The sequence below is a fragment of the Schistocerca cancellata genome, chromosome 2 (genome assembly GCF_023864275.1).
Source record: "Schistocerca cancellata isolate TAMUIC-IGC-003103 chromosome 2, iqSchCanc2.1, whole genome shotgun sequence".
NCBI lineage: Eukaryota > Metazoa > Arthropoda > Insecta > Orthoptera > Acrididae > Schistocerca > Schistocerca cancellata.
Window position 1 is genome coordinate 974,898,233 of NC_064627.1, and position 17,683 is coordinate 974,915,915.

The 17,683-nt window shown below is 43.9% G+C and overlaps 2 protein-coding genes across 2 annotated transcripts in view; one reads left to right on the forward strand and one right to left on the reverse strand.

The window, feature by feature from the left end:
• Nucleotides 1–7,012, reverse strand: part of LOC126162948 (Golgi apparatus protein 1) — a 166,426-nt gene extending 159,414 nt beyond the window's left edge. Inside the window, exon 1 of the mRNA XM_049919782.1 lies at nucleotides 6,624–7,012. Within this exon, the coding sequence (XP_049775739.1) occupies nucleotides 6,624–6,923 (300 nt within the window). The 5' untranslated portion in view covers nucleotides 6,924–7,012. The remainder of the gene's footprint in view (nucleotides 1–6,623) is intronic.
• Nucleotides 7,013–7,123: 111 nt separating this feature from the next.
• LOC126162949 (DNA primase large subunit) overlaps nucleotides 7,124–17,683 on the forward strand; it is a 71,431-nt gene continuing 60,871 nt past the window's right edge. The window contains exon 1 of the mRNA XM_049919783.1: nucleotides 7,124–7,404. The gene's annotated coding sequence lies outside the window, so the exon portion shown is untranslated. The remainder of the gene's footprint in view (nucleotides 7,405–17,683) is intronic.

Below are 17,683 nucleotides of genomic sequence, written 5' to 3' on the forward strand. Positions count from 1 at the left end.
GTCCCTGTCCTCTACTTAGCTGTCATCATCCCTGCTCTCACTCCAGCACAACACAGCTTTCATTTTACCAATGCACCCATTAGTCCTTTTCCCCCCTTCTCTCCTACCCCTCATTCCAAACCTACTCCAGCACTGAGCAGCCCTACCCCGTACCCACCACATCCCTGCACATTCCCACAAGCTGCACTACACCATCACCCACCCCACCCTGCTATTCAGTCACCTCCCCCCTCTCCTCACTCCATGCCTCCACCTTAAACCTCGGCACCAGATCGCTGCTCCCATCAGGCACAGTTACAACTAAGCCTGGCCAGTGGGCAGATGATGATGATGATGATGATTGGTGTTTTAGGGCGCAGCCAGTGGCCAGAGACAGTAGTCGTGTGTGTGTGTGTGTGTGTGTGTGTGTGTGTGTGTGTGTGTGTGTGTGAGTAGCGCCATATTCCATATTCTTTTCACAATGTTTCGTAACGTTTAAAATCTACTTACCAAGCAGCAGTAGGACCCCCCCCCCCCCCCCCCACACACACACACACGTATGCAGGTTAAGGAAATTTCCATTCTTTTGGAGCCAGTGGCTTCTTCTTATGGCAGAAGTACTGATGGGGAAGGAAGAGGGGTGATGAAAAAGGACTGTTGAGAGTTAAGAAATGGGGAGAGTTTAAAAAAAAATCACCCAGAACCCCAGGTCAGGCAAAACTTACCGGAAGGAATGATAAGGAAAGACTCTTCTGTAACCTTTACATGTGTGTGTTCTCCTGCTGCCGGTTGTTGACTAGATTCTTTTATCCATCCAGTTACATTGTATTTGTTATTTGCTGAAACTATTGCATCCTGGTAGAACAATGTGAAAGCGACTAACCATGGCCAGACACTTGGTTTCCTCAACGTCTTGTTGAACATCATTTACAGGAACACTGTTTGTTGTAGCACATGTTTTGATTCAACTTAAAGGTAGTAGTTCTCATAGAGAATGATAATGACGTTTGGTCTGTGGGGTGCTCAACTGCATAGTTATCAGCGCCTGTACAAACTCCCAGCTGTTGCGCAGTCCAATCCTGCCACTTTCATGAATGATGATGAAATGATGACAACAACACAAACCCCTCTCGAGGCAGGTGGAAATCCCTGACCCCGCTGGGAATCGAACTCGAGTCCCCATGCTCGAGAAGCGAGAATGCGACCGTGAGACCATGAGCTGCGGACCTAATAGAGCAATCGCATATCATGGTACTATACCTTCGACAAATTTTCCTGGCCAGTAGGTCAATTCACAAGTTTCCAGGAATGTGATGTGTATTATACCTAGCAGAAATTTAGAACCTTCCAATTTTTTGGTAGCTGTAGCACGTCATTAATCATCCAGGTTATTTTTGCTGCTAGTTACATCTAAATAACCACTACTCATGTCCTTCAGGATTTTGAGCAGATGAGATAATTTTCACCGTGATCACATCTCATGCACTCCAGTGATTTCTGAATAGCAGTACTTCTGTACTGTACACTGTGGATTTTTTCTGGGCTCAAATTCTGAAGACACCAACAGTGTAAATGACTAATCAGTCAATGGAATGTAACAATATTAGAGAAGGAAAGTTGCTACTCACCATATAGCAGAGATGCTGAGTCGCAGATAGACACAACAAAAAGATTCACACAATTAAAGCTTTCAGCCATTAAGGCCTTTGTCAACAACAGGCACACACACACACCCACACACTCTCACACAAACACAACTCGCACACATGAATGCAGTCTCAGGCAACTGAAACTGCACTGCAAGTAGCAGCACCAGCGCATGATGGGAGTGGCAGCTGGATGGGGGTAAGGAGGAGGCTTAGGTGGGGAGGGATAGTATGGTGGGGGTAGCAGACAGTGAAGTGCTGCAGTTTGGACGGAGGGCAGGGGAGAGATGCGGAGGGGGCCAGGGGGAAGTAGCAGAAAGGAGAGAAATAAAAAGACTGGGTGTGGTGGTGAAATGATGGCTGTGTAGTCCTCAAATGGGAACAGGGAGAGGGTTGGATGGGTGAGGACAGTGACTAACTAAGGTTGAGGCCAGGAGGGTTACCGGAACATAGGATATATTGCAGGGAAAGTTCCCACCTGTACAGTTCAGAAAAGCTGGTGTTGGTGGGAAGGATCCATATGGCATAAGCTGTGAAGCAGTCACTGAAATGAAGGGTGCCATGTTGGGCAGTGTGTTCAGCAACAGGGTGGTCCACATGTTTCTTGGCCACAGTCTGTTGGTGGCCATTCATACGGACAGACAGCTTGTTGGTTGTCATCCCTACAGAGAATGCTTCACAGTGGTCGCAGCTTAGCTTGTAAATCACATGACTAGTTTCACAGGTAGCCCTGCCTTTGATGGGATAGGTGATGTTAGTGACCACACTGGAGTAGCTGGTGGCAGGAGGATGTATGGGACAGGGGTTGTGTAAGGCTGGACAAGTATACTGTGTAGGTTCAGTGGACATCGGAATACCACTGTAGGAAGGGTTGGAATGTAGTGGGCAGGACACTTCTCATTTCAGGACACGACGAGAGATACTCAAAACCCTGGCGGAGAATGTAATTCAGTTGCTCCAGTCGTGGATGGTACTGAGTTATGAGGGGAATGCTCCTCTGTGACCAGACTGTGGGATTTTGGGAGGTGGTGGGAGACTGGAAAGATAAGGCAAGGCAGATTTGTTTTTGTACAAGGTTGGGAGGATAATTACAGTCAGTGAAGGCTTCAGTGAGACCCTTGGTATATTCCGAGAGGGACTGCTTGTCACTGTAGATGAGACGACCCTGGGTGGTTAGGCTGTATGGAAGGAACTTCCTGGTATGGAATGGTTGGCAGCTGTCAAAGTGGAGGTATTGCTGGTGGTTAGTAGGTTTGATATGGATGGAGGTACTGATGTAGCCATCTATGAGGTGGAGGTCAACATCTAGGAAGGCGGCTTGATGGGTTGAGTAAGACCAGGTGAAGCAAATGGGGGAGAAGTTGATGAGGTTCTAGAGGAATGTTGATACGGTCAGTGGAGCACATTTTAAAAAACAAGTTGAAGCAGCACTGATTCTTGTAACTGAAGTCTGGTTTCTTTACAAGTTGCAGACAACCTTTTGCTTTCTGTACTTTATTTTTGATAATTTCAATTAGTGTATTCTATTCAATAGTGTCATAAGTGTTTTCTGGATCTACAACCGCTCAGAACGTAAATTTATCTTTCTTCAATTTATTATTTATTATAAGACTTGGGGATCAGTATTGCTTTACGTGGTTCTACACTTCTTTCAGACTTAAACTTTTGGTAGTTGCCAATCTGCCTGTGCACATCATACTTAATACGATTTTTGGCAACATGGACATGTCTGATTCTGCCCGTCTGCTTTTTGACCTGTGACGTCATCAAGATGGTGGACACCCCCTATTGCCAGTGTATACAAAATGGCGCCCATAAGGTCACTAAATATACCCACGAACAAAGATAATTAACCATGCAAAATATTTAACTTCAGCAATAAAGTGAAATTAATGGTGTGGAAAGTAGGTCTCAGGTGGGGACAAGCTAAATATACAGTAAGAAAGGTATCATTCTGCAGCAAACAATACCGAAAAATAAACAGGAAATCCTCGAGAATAAACCAAACAAGAAACACCAAACAATCTGGAATAAAAAAATTTCATTTGACCTACATAACCATTACTGAAACACATTGATAACATTGCCACGTACACCTGTACCTGGTTTGAGATGCAGAGACTTAGCTCAATGTCAAATTCGCAGTCACTGCTGACACTTTACACCTTCCACCAAATAGCCACAAAACTGGAGAACTTTAATTGCATACCCCGTAATGTTACTCATATCAGCAACCAACAGTGATTAGTAAACTTCATTGGAACATCCATAGATAGATAATACCAAACAAAACTGTAATAAAAAAATGATTTTCAAACCACTAACAACATAATGAACTAACAATTTCAAAACCAAAAATAAATCAGTACCCAGTAACCAATGACACTGAAATAACATATTGCCAAGGGCAAGAAACAAACTCCCACAACATCAAGTAACACGCAGCACAAAGGTCGATATTGCACTAACATCACTCACAAACAATTTAGAAACAAAAACCACATATTAGGGTAGTAACCACTTAGGCTACTCTAACACACCCTTTGCAAACACAATCCATTTCTAACATGCCGCACCTCAATGGCATCACACAACACAACACAGCTACATCACAGGTCAAAGCAGACAGGCAGAATCGGACCCTTTTATTGACGCATACTTTTTATGTCCTATTTTCATATCAAATTACTTTCTGTGATGTAGAATGGAAAGTAAATGCAGCACTTACTTGGAAAAAGCAAGCAGTAAGGATACTGTGTAAACCAGAAAACTGATCATCATGCAAAGGAGACATTCAGTTGTTATTCTATCCTGGACTTTCCACTATCTGATCATCATGTGGTTAACACAAACACAGTACAGGACAAAGAAATTAGTTCTGGATAGACTTTTCCTTCCTGTAGTCTACAAATCAGAATTAGGTTCTGTGTTCCAGTGCAAAAGTCTTCAATAAGTTCCCACTAGTCATGCAGCTCAAAACTGAGTGATCCAATAAATTCTAATGAAAATTGCAAACATGTTTTCTTAGTAATTACTCCTACAAATTATGACATTACCTAAACAAAAGAATTGATGATCCCTACATGCTATATGACCAATATCAGTGCTTGTTATACAGTGGGCTTAATTCTAATAGCACACATACATAGGCCCTACAGCTAGGCATAGGATAAATATCGATGTTGTCATGCAAATTTTAAGTTAAGAGAAAGAGACAAGCAGGAGCTACTTAATATAACTGAGGAAGCAGAAGTCCTAGCATTTCACAAAGGGCTAATGTCAGCTTGAAATATCTGTCCCTACATACACTTTCTAGATGTCACTGAAGTGACTACTTCTGCTACATGGCAACTAGCACAGGGAGAGTCATATGTGCATTACTTCTAGACAGACATCCTTAGGCCAGCCAGTCCATAAAATCCATGCCTACCTGTGAGACCTGATTGTTTCGGTCAATGTCATAAAAAACATGATGATCAGAGCTTAAGTTAAATTAATGCATGGTCACAGTAAAATAAAATTACAGAGGAATAAAATAACCATTTGGAGGAGAGACAGAAAAAAGCATTCCAGAATTAGAAGCTTGATGACCAAACTAGCCTAAGTCTTTCTTCTTAACACACTATGTGTAAAAGCAAAGAAATTGGATAAATTTTGTTATATTGTGTCATTATTCAAAATAGATAGTCAGATCCAAGCCAAATTATGATTTGAGCTACCATTTGCAAAGTGATTTACCCCTTATAATATGTGGTGCAGAGATTCTTGGGATTAGCCAAAGCATTTGATACAGCTTGGTAAGTTCAAACTAAATTGTCACCTTTCAATCTAACCTAGGCCTTGGGTTATGTAACACATCAGTATGTCACTGCAATCTTCATTCCAAAACAGCAATATTGACAGTAAAGAAATTTTTTCAATGTTCTGTTTGAGCACATCTAATGTCACATGCCATATTATCATTATGCTAAACGATGAAGTAGATGTCTGGTACTGGTAGGTTCAGTTGACATAATTGATGTATGCCACAAGAACGAGACACTTGTGGGACATTACAGTTGGGAAGGAATCCATGTACTATACAATAACGTCAAATTCTGGGGGAAGTAAGCAGCATTTTCTTACATATCTCTGGCCGAAATAAACTTTCTCATGAATGTGTACTTAGTTTTGCAGACTACAGTCTCTTGTTCCACACAAGCCACCCTGACCCACTGCTGTAATCGTGTGCAAATCTCCATTTGTGCTTCAACAGTGTCTCAACTGTTTCTCTAGATGTTCTAGACGAAATAAGATATGATAACGTCTGTAAAATGCGGTAAGCTTGTTGCTGAATATAGGCCTACCGCACCACAAAACCACCCAGTCAGAAAGAGAATTACGACTTCCTTTTTCTTTCTATTTTCGTCTTTCACAACAAGGAAATACTAGGTGCCATCGCACCTAGTATAGCTGAGTGAATCAAACCACTAGGCTAATTAAGAATGAAAATCGAGACCTTCGTGATAATTACTTTATTAAAGTTTTTTTATAGTCAAAATGTCCCAGTTGAAAACCATACTAGTAAATAAAGGGATGGGGGTGGGGGCTATTACACCGTAAATGCATACTGGTAAATAAAGGAATGGGGGTTGGGGGGAGGGGTATTACTCGTAAATGAATTACACTGTTTCCAGTGTGTTACCTTTTTATATTCTGCTATTTCCAAGGCCTGAAAACAAGGCCGGCAATATGACATGTGATATTCGGTTACAGCTCACCGAAAAAGGGACCTGACGGTCCAAAATGTCATGGTTGAATATAAACTAACCGGTACATGAAGCTTAACAAGTTCCACGTCTAGAGGCAGTGAAAGTAACGGTAACGACAAAGCAACTGATATAAACATAATGGTACTAACTACACCTGCCAGATTTCAAATGTAAACAAAGCGACAATATAATTACTGAATCGATGTGCGTGTAGCCAAATAAAAAAAAAATTGGTGTAAATTCTCACCTTGAAAGACTGTATGCATTCCAGCACCGTCAAGTCATCGTTGTTTGGGAGATTACCGCACCATCTCTGTAAATCCAGTTTACAATGTTCATCATGTAATAATGGAATCACAACTGGGCTTCTTTTATTTCTAATTGCATTAACTGCATCACTGCCAGCTGAAACTTTATTGGGTTCTAAATTATTAAGACTTTTGCCGAATGCAATTATTTCATTTGCTTGGATGCCGCCCACTTGCAAAGCACAAAAAATCTGAAACTGTACGTGTAAAATTAAAACAGAAATGTCACGCCACCCCATACTTTTTTTTCTACAGAAGTGTCAGCAGAAATGTTGCATGTTATAGAAATGTCAACAATCACACATCACCACTACACACAAGTTCTGTATATACTAGTCCGAACCAGAGATAATATACCAGATTAACGCCACGTACATCGAAGTTGATAAATCGAAGTGATTGCGATATACATCAGGAGAATTTGCGACCACGTATATCGATACTGTGAATTTGGGCGGGAAAGCGTACTGGACTGTAGAGTATTGTTTTTGTGTTGAGCTGGTGAAGTCTACATGCAGTTCGTTAATCCATCAGTACCAATAACACCAATGTTTCGAAAATTCATGCAGGACATATGAGACGGCAGTCTGTTTAGATCGCATATCCCATTATGTAGATTATATAGTTTCGTGCCAAGTGTTAGTTGCACATTATTGGACATCCGATAATACTGAACTAAAAAGAAGAAAAGAAAAGAAAAGGTTGTTGCTCCTGTTTGAGGTAATTATCATTACACAGTAAAATCAGTAATCATTGTATTGTAAGCGGCTGTATGTCAGTTGCTTGTAGAGACATTTGCTGAGGTGTGATTACTGTAGCATTTTGTGTGATCTCATTTCTCGTGTTATGTTATCTCTTAATCGTTACAGATATTAGGCTACATCCATTGCACAACTAACACCTTTTCACTACACATCGTACGTAATTTTCCTTGCTATCAAAGAAAAAACGGCGTGTTCAAAATCTGTAGCATTTTGTGTTTGCATCTAAAACTACTGCGAAGTTAGTTGCAAAGGGTACTCCCCATTGTACCATTATTTTGACTCCTCGTACCATTTGTTTGTGAAGTGCGGGAAGAATGTTGCTTGAATGCCTACGTGCACGATATAATTAGTCTACTCTTGTCTGCATGTTCTGTAACGTTGTGATGTATTCACAGATTCTTCACTAAAAACTGGTAGTTGAAACTTCGTAAATTGGCCTTCACGTGATAGTTGACGTCTGTCGTAAAGTATCTACCAGCTCAAGTTTTTCCAGTGTCTTTGTGATCCTCTTCCTTGTGTCATCGAGCATGTTAAAATTCATGCTGCCCTCTTTTCTAGATGTTCAGTATCCGCCAGTTTGGTGCAGATCCCATACAATTTAGCAATATTTTAGGATGAGTTTCACGAGTGATTTCTAAGCAGCTTTCTATATAGAAGGACTGCACTTTCCATGTATGCTAGTAATTGACGGCATTTGCCACTTGCTATACCAACAACTGAACCTATTTTATGTTTCATGTCCCTACAAAACTGAACCTATGTTATATTTCTCATCCCTAAAAATTGGCGCACCAAGTATTTCTATGAGTGGACTGAATCCAGTTGTGACCCATTTTTGTTGTGATCATAGCATGCTTTATTTTTTGTTTTGTAAAGTTGCGATTTTTCATTTCAGAAGGTAAAAAGCAAGATGCCAGTCATAACATCGTTTTGAAAACTTATCAAGATCTGATTGAATATTAGTGTAGTTGGTTTCAGCAAGTACTAAAGGGACCTGGAGGCCCCAATCAAGATCTTGAAGAGGCTGTTCTGGCTACCATTGAGGGAACAGCGTGCAACAAACTGCATACAGTGGCGTACATTGGAACAAATGATGCCTTTTGTCTGAGCTTCAAGGTCATACTTGAATCACCCCAGTGACTGGCAGATTAGGATGAGGTCAACATTGCTTGCAGACTGCTCACAGTTAGCATCATTGTCCCCAATCAGATTCCTCCCTGTTTTGGGCTGAGTAGAAGGCTTGAACTAAACATTACAAATATTCTTTCTATGATAAATTAGGCTGCAATCTCTTGTACTAGGACCATAATGCTGAGAATTATAGTGCCCCCTATGTTGATCAGTGGTGCACTACACATCAGAGATTATAATAGTTGTAGGAGAACCTGAACTATTGATGTAAGACCCAACAAAATGCTCCTTCCCCTCCACCCACAAACAGATCATTCAATTGAAATCCTAGTGACCAGTTGTCGAAATATTCAGAAGTAGTGCTGGAGCTCACACAATACTAGATGTAAAAAATCTGCTAAGAAGTCTAAATTGCTAGCAATGAGAGTTTTACATTAAATGAAGGTCTATATCTAAAGGGAAGGCAAGTGGAAAATAGAGGTGATGGGTCTGGTGCAGTAGACAAACTGAAATCCACCAAGATAAAAGATTGGTCAAGACTCGGTATCAAGGGATGACATAAACTTATAATTGGGTGTTTCAGTTATTTGTTAGACTCATCCCCAGACATTAGCAAAAAAAATTAGAGGAAACCTAAGCTCTCTTGTACATATATACCTCAGTCATACTGTCATTGGAGACTTTGATCAATAAACAGTTGGTTGGGATAGTTACAGTTTGTAAGTGGTGAGCACACCAATACATTAAGTGAAACAACACTTACTGCTTCATTTGAAAACTGCTTAGAACAGAGAGTTCCAAAGCCCACCCATGACTGATATATTTGATCTTAGGGAACAAATATACACGACCTATTTGAAGATGTCCACATTGGAATTGGTGTAGGTGACCATAATGTGGCTGTAGCAACAATGATTATTAAGCACAAGGGACAACTAAAATAAGTAGGAAGATTTATATGTTCATTTAACTAAATAAAGAGGCAGCATATAATGTCACATCTCTGGGAGGAAATTGAAACATTTCACTGGATTGAAGAACTGTGGCTCAAGTTGAGAAGAATAATTGAAGTAGCACGTCATGGATACATATCCATCAGAACAATGCATGATGGGAGAGAACCTCCTGGTATAAAGTTTTTGCAAATAAACTTCTAAAGGAACTGTCACTGTTACACAATAATGGTCTTGTATCCAAAGACTGGTTTGATGCAGATGTACAGGGTACTCTGCCCTCTGGAAGCCTCATCATCGCCCAATAACTACCGCAGTTTACATCCTTCTGAATCTGCTCACTGCATTCATCTTTTGGTCTCCCTCTGATTTTTACCATTCACCCTTTCCTCCAATACTAAATTGATGATCCCCTGATATCTCAGAATGTGTCTAATCAACCAATCTCTTCCTCTAGTCAGGTTCTGCCACAAATTTCTTTTCTCGCCAGTTCTGCTTCAGTACTTACATGATCTACCCATCTGATCTTCAGCATTCTTATGTAGCACCACATTTCAGAAGCTTCTACTCTCTTCTTGCCTGCACTGTTTATCTTTCACTCTTGTGCATAGCTGCACTTCATACAGATACCTTCAGAAAAGACTTAATAACTATTAGATATTAAATTTCTTTCCTTCAGAAATGCTATTGTTGCCATTGCCAGGTCATCTGTTATTTTGCTGGCCAAATAGCAAAATGGATCTACTGCTTAAAGGGTATCATTCCCTAATCTAATTCCATCACCACCTGATTAAATTTGTGTACATATCCTTTGCTTTTATTGATGGTCATCTTATATCTTACTTTTAAGGCCTTGCCCATTCCTTTCAACTGCTCTTCCAAATCATATACGGTCTCTGACAGAATTACAGTGTCATCGGCAGACCTCACAGTTTTTATTTCTTCTCCCTGGAATTTAATTCCTACTCCAGATTTTTCTTTGGTTTTCTTTACTGCTTGCTAAATGTACAGACTGAGTAATATTAGGGTTATGTGCAACCCTGTCTCACTCCCTTCTCAACCACTTCTTTCTTTCATGCCCCTCAATTCTTCTAACTGCCTTCTGCTTTCTGTTCAAATTGTAAATAGCCTTTTACTCCTGCTACCTACAAAATTTCAAAAAGTAATAGTGACGTATCATATTGTATATGAAATCCTCCATACCCTTACCTGTGGTCAAAGAATAGAAACAGGCAGTGGCATCGTGCATGTGGACACATCGGAGATTAAGAAGGAGTGCTCTGACAAAGAGGTCATACTGTGTTCCAAGTTGTCAGGGCGGCCACTACTGTTTTGAATGACAGTAGTTTTCCTACATTATATTAGGCATGGCAATGTGTTGTGATTTTGGTGTTTCCATATTTTTGTCTACTCTCTGCACCTACTTTTGGGCAGGAAGTCAATAGTGAGACAGCTACATGGATACTCTGCAAATCACATTTAAGTGCCTGGCAGAGGGTTCATCCTTCACAATTCTTTATTATTCCAATCTCGTATAACGCACATAAAGAAACACTTATATCTTTCTGTACGAGCTCTGATTTCACTTATTTTATAGTGGCGACTGTTTCTCCCTATGTAGGTTGGTGTCAACAAAATATTTTCGCATTCGGAGGAGAAAGTTGGTGATTGGAATTTCGTGAGATGTAGAAGCAACTTTGAGTGTGCCCCAGGGAAGTGTGTTGGATTCGTTGCTGTTCATGTTGTATATTAGTAATCTTCTAGACAATATGAATAGTAATCTTAGACTTCTTGCAGATGATGCAGTTATCTATAATGAAGTACTGTCTGAAAGAAGCTGCATAAATATTCAGCCAGATCTTGATAAGATTTTTAAGTGACACAAAGATTGGCAACTTGCTATTTATACATTTCTCCCACCTCTCCAGCAGGCTATGAATGCCACACCAAAGAAACAGTTCTTCTTCTGAAGTGAACCAGTCAGCGAGCCATTTTTGTACATTTTCATGCTAATTGAAGCGTTATTCATTGAGTGTGTCTCCCAGTGATGCAAATGGGTGATAATCAGATGGAGCCAAGTTTGGAGGATAAGCACATGCCCTAGTATTTCCCAACTGAATGCCTCAGTCGTTTCCCTGACCTGTTTTGCTGTGCGATGGTGCGTTATCACGTAGCAATATGATTTTGTGTTGCCTTTTTCCATATTCCCGTCATTTTTCATGTTATGCTTGATCTAAAACAATCATTTGCGGTTGATAGCTATCAGTGTTAAGGGTTTCACCAGGTTTTAGCACCTCGTAATAAATTACTCCCTTCTGATCCCACCAAACACAGAGCATCGTCTTCTTTCCAAAGCAAGTTGGTCTTGTAGTGGATGTTGATGGTTTGCCTGGATTCACCCATGATTTACAGTGCTTAGGATTCTCAAAATATATCCATTTTTCATCACCTGTCACTATTCGATGGAGAAACGACTTTCTTTTGCATATGGCGAGCAGCATTTCACATGTGGTCTTCTGATTTGCTTCCTGTCTTTCATTCAATTCATCTGGAACCCATTTTCCCACTTTCTGCACCTCCCTCCCCCCCCCCCCCCCCCCCCAGGGGGTCCACAACTCTTTTGTGGATACGTGCGTAGTGAGTACAGGACCCCGAGCTAATGTGGCCCTCCTTCCTTTCCGGGCTGCATACCTTCCCTTTCCGCATCCTTCCCTATCCCCCATTTTCGCCCCCCCCCCCCTCCCCTCACCTCTGGCTCTTTCCTTCCCTTTCTCCCCCTCTGGGAGTATGGTTTGTGCTCGTAAATGTAATGCATTCTTCGCCTTCTCTGCTTGTATGTCTTCATCCTTCCTTTGTCCTTCTCTTTTCCTTACCGCTTCTCTTTACCCTTTTCTCCGCTGCGGCATTTGAGACCTCTCTTCTTTCCTTTCCCTATCTTTGTTTTTCCCTTTCTCTTTCTTCCTTCCTGTGTGTGTCTGAAGGCCTACCCACGCATTTTGTGCATAGCCGGTGACGGGGTAACGCGTAATTCCTCGCTCCGGGTAGACAGGTAGGACACGTACGTACCCCCTGGTAACGGCTAGGCCCAGGGAGAGGTGATTACCCGAACTGATACCTTCCGAAAGTGCCGATTGGTCCCTCCGTCCATTTGTCGGGAGGTGTGACCTGAGGTGTGAACAATCACCTAAGGCGGGAGTGCCCTCAGAGAGGGCCCCCACAAGGGAGGAGCGCGCCATTGGAGACGCCAGTAATCATGGGGGATTCTTCCGCAATGGTTTCCTCACCTTCCACTATGTCTGCTCATAAGTGTAAGTTCACTGAGTCTCAGCCACAGACAGTTCTTCCATCGTTGCCACAGTTCCTTGTTGTTTCTCGGTCTGACGAAGGTCACGACTTCTCCACGGTCAACCCTTTCATTATTCAGAAAGGTGTCGACGCAATTCCAGGTCCTGTAAAGTCTTGTTCCAGATTACGGAATGGCACCTTTTTGTTAGAAACGGTCAGTGCCCTTCAGGCACAAAAATTGCTGCGTACTTCACTGCTCCACACCTTCCCTGTCTGGGTTGAAGCGCACCGCACTTTAAATTCCTCGCGTGGAGTCATTTATACACGCTCCCTCGATGGATTGTCTGACGAAGAAATTCAGCACTACCTGTCTGACCAGGGCGTAACGGCTGGTAATAGAGTTATGAAAAGGGTTGACACGAACATCATTCCAACCCACACTGTCTTTTAGACATTTGACAAAGTTCAACTCCCATCGAAAATCAAAGCAGGCTATGAGATAATTTCCGTTCGCCCTTACGTCCCAAACCCTACGCGTTGCTATCGGTGTCAGTGGTTCAATCGCACCAGCCAATCCTGTTCCAATCAGGCCAAATGTGTTACGTGTGGCAAGGATGCCCATGAGGGTGCTTGTCTACCTCCATCCCCTCGCTGCATCAACTGTATGGGTGACCACGCTGCTTCCTCTCGAGATTGCCCCGTTTTTAAAGATGAAAAGCTCATCCAGGAAATCAGAGTGAAGGAAAGGGTGTCGACCTTTGCTGCTCGAAAATTATTCGCCAGTCGACGGCCCACCGTGCCTCAGACAGGAAAATACAGCACTGTCCTTGCTTCTCCTTGGCCAACAAAGGAGGCAGCAATGCAGACTTGTGACCTCACCTTTAGTGCCACGGTCGTCCGATCGGCCAGCGCAAAGATTGCCCGTTCAACCTCACCACTTTCGCCTGCCCACTCTATGGCTCACCCTTCATAGGATTCTGCTAAATCTCGAGCCCAAAAGTCAGACACCAAGACTTCGAAAAAAGAGCATAGTCGTGAAGATTTTTTACGTACCCCAACTTCACAACCATAAGTTCCTCCTTCATCTAAACATCATATTACCAAGAAGGCTACTAAGAAACCCAGTTCATCTCTTTCTCTGCCAAGGCGTGTCCCATCTACAGCACCACCTGGCGGAAATCACCCTCGGCCGTCGTCTTTGTCGCCGAGGCGCACTGCTGGCGGCCGATCGCTGGTGGCAGGAGCTGCTCCTGAACAACCTATGGATCAGGATCTTCTGCCTTCAGCTGAATGCCATTCCATGCTGTCGGTCGCAAGCTCTGAGCAATCGTTGAGTTGTCGGCAACCTTGGTCACATTCCTCCATTTTCTGTTCACCCTATGTCCATTTTCCACTGGAATATCCGCGGCATTCGAGCCAATCGGGATGAATTGTCGATCCTCTTACGATCCTACTCGCCGGTCATCTTCTGTCTTCAGGAAACAAAGCTGCGTCCCCATGACCGCTTTGTTCTCCCCCATTTTCAGTCCGTCCGATTTGATCTCCCCTCTGTTGAAGGCACTCCAGCCCATGGAGGACTCATGATTCGTCTCCATGATACTCTCCATTATCACCCAATCCACTTAAACACCTCCTTCCAAGCTGTCGCTGTCCGTCTTTCGATTTCTGGATATACCTTTTCTCTTTGTACTGTATACATTCCGTCATCCACACCAATGGCACGAGCTGATCTCCTTCATCTTCTTGGTCAGCTTCCACCCCCCTATTTGCTGGTTGTGGTTGGGGACTTCAATGCCCACCACCCTATTTGGGGATCTCCGCTTCCTTGTCCACGTGGCTCACTATTGCTAGATGTCATCCACCAAGCGGATCTAGGTTGCCGCAACACTGGGGTCCCTACATTTTTGTCTGCCTCCACGACAAATTTCTCTCATTTGGACCTTTCGGTCGGTACTGTTCCGCTAGCTCGGCACTTCGACTGGTTTGCCCTTGATGATACACACTCGAGTGACCACTTTCCATGTGTCCTTAGACTGCAGTCTCAACAGCCATATATGCGCCCGCGACGCTGGAAGTTTGCTCAAGCCGATTGGACACTTTTTTCGTCTCTGGCGACATTCGATGACCGTCACTTTCCCAGCCTCGACGATGAAGTCACACATATTACTGACGTTATTCTTACAGCTGCGGAACGTTCAATACCACGCACCTCCGAATTCCCTGGTGCCCCCCAGTTCCTTGGTGGAACGAGGCGTGCCGTGACGCAATACGTGAGTGGCGACGTGCTCTTCGCGTTTTCCGCCACCATCCTACTGTATCCGCTATAAGCAGTTCCGTTCGCGATGCCGTCACGTCATCCGCGACAGCAAGAAGGCAAACTGGCAATTCTTTATTAGCTCATTTAACACCTTCACTCCCTCCTCGGAAGTTTGGAGTCGGCTTTGACGGTTCTCAGGTGTGCCTAGTTTCTCCCTGGTCTCTGGGCTCACTGTCGCGCATGATACATTAGTGGACCCTGTCGCAATTTCTAACTCATTGGGTCAGCACTTTGCTGAGATTTCGAGCTCTTCAAATTACCCGCCAGCGTTTCTCCCGAAAAAATGTGCAGCGGAAGTGCGACCTCTTGCTTTCTCCTCTCAAAATCGCGAAAGCTACAATACTGTTTTCTCCATGCGGGAACTCCAACATGCACTCTCTTCTTCTCGCTCCTCCGACCCAGGACCAGATGGTATCCACGTCCAAATGTTGCTGCATTTATCAACCCATAGTCTGCGTTACCTCCTTCGCCTTTATAATCGAATTTGGACCAACAGTACTTTTCCCAGACGATGGCGGGAAGCTATCGTCGTTCCTGTTCCGAAACCTGGAAAGGAGAAACATCTCCCCTCTAGCTATCGCCCCATTTCTCTCACAAGTAGTATATGTAAGGTTTTGGAGCGGATGGTGAATTGCCGTTTAGCTTGGTGGCTGGAGTCCCGCAGTCTTTGAACACCTGCCCAATGCGGTTTCCGAAAGCATCGTTCTGCAGTTGACCATCTTGTTGCTCTCTCCACTTATATCATGAACAATTTTTTCCGGAAACGCCAAACAGTAGCAATATTTTTTGATCTGGAGAGAGCATACGACACCTGTTGGAGGACAGGCATCCTCCGCACACTGTTCTCTTGGGACTTTTGAGGTCGGCTGCCCCTTTTTCTTCACGAATTTATGGCAGAGCGCACATTTAGAGTGCGGGTGAACACCACTCTCTCCCGTACTTTCTCCCAAGAAAACGGGGTATCCCAGGGCTCCGTGCTGAGTGTTGTACTGTTTGCCATTGCCATAAATCCGATTATGGATTGTCTCCTTCCTGATGCCTCGGGCTCCCTCTTTGTGGACGATTTTGCGATCTACTACAGCTCTCAACGGACCAGCCTTCTTGAATGACGTCTTCAAGGATGTCTCAATCGCCTCCACTCTTGGAGCATCGAAACCGGCTTCCGTTTTTCTCCCAGTAATTTTTGGCGACGTAAGGAGTTTCTTCCACCCTCCTTACATCTAGGACGTGTCAACCTTCCGTTTTCGGACGTCTCTAAATTCTTTGGTCTTACGTTTGACAGAAAACTGTGCTGGTCCTCCCACGTTTCCTATCTTTCGGCTCGCTGTCTGCGATCCCTCAACACCCTCCGTGTCCTGAATGGTACCTCCTGGGGAGCGGACCGAGTGGTCCTTCTCCGCCTCTATAGCACCTTAGTGCGCTCGAAATTGGACTATGGAAGCATAGTCTACTCCTCTGCTCGGCCGTCTATTCTTCGGCGTCTTGACTCTATCCACCACCGTGGATTACGTTTAGTGTCTGGAGCTTTTTACACCAGCCCTGTGGAAAGCCTTTATGCTGAGACTGCTGAACCTCCGCTGTCCAATCGGCGAGCTGTCCTTCTGAGCCATTATGCTAGCCATCTGTCTTCCATGCCTGCTAATCCAGCCCATGACATTTTTTTTGACGCCTTCTTTGATGTAGGGTATGCAGGCCGTCCTTCCTCCCTACTACCACCACCGGGAGTCCGCTTCCGTCAACTGCTCCATTCTCTTTCCTTCCGCTTTCCTATAACCTTCTTGACAACTTGGGGTACAGCACCGCCTTGGCTCCGTCCCCGGATCTGCCTGCTCCATGACCTTTGTCAGTTTCCCAAGGATGGTACCCCTTCACTTGTTTATCGTCGGGCATTTTCTGCTCTATGTGCAGAAATGAAGGAAGCCACATTTATGTACACTGATGGCTCAAAAACATCGTTTGGCGTAGGGAGTGCCTATATTGTTGGCGACACCCCAAATCAATTTCGGCTTCCCGACCAGTGTTCAGTTTATACTGCGGAGCTTTACGCTGTTCTCCAGGCTGTCCACTACATACGCCGCCATCAGCGGATACAGTATGTTATCTGTTCAGATTCTCTCAGCTTTCTCCTCAGTCTCCAAGCTCTTTACCCTGTGCACCCTCTGGTCCACCGGATTCAGGACTGTCTGCACTTGCTCCACCTGGGGGGTGTCTCGGTGGTGTTCCTCTGGCTCCCGGGACACGTTGGTATCTGTGGAAATGAGGCGGCCGATATAGCGGCCAAGGCTGCAGTCTCTCTCTTCTTCGGCCAGCTATTCAATCGATTCCCTTCGCCGATCTATGGAGCATTTTATGTCGTCGTGTTGTTCTTTTATGGCACGCACATTGGTCGACACTTCCCCATAATAAATTGCGGGACGTGAAAGCTCTTCCTTGTGCTTGGACCTCTTCGTCCCGAACACGTCGTCGGGAGGAGGTAATTTTAACTAGACTCCGGATAGGCCACTGTCGTTTTAGCCATCGACATCTTTTAAGCGGCGATCCTCCCCCAC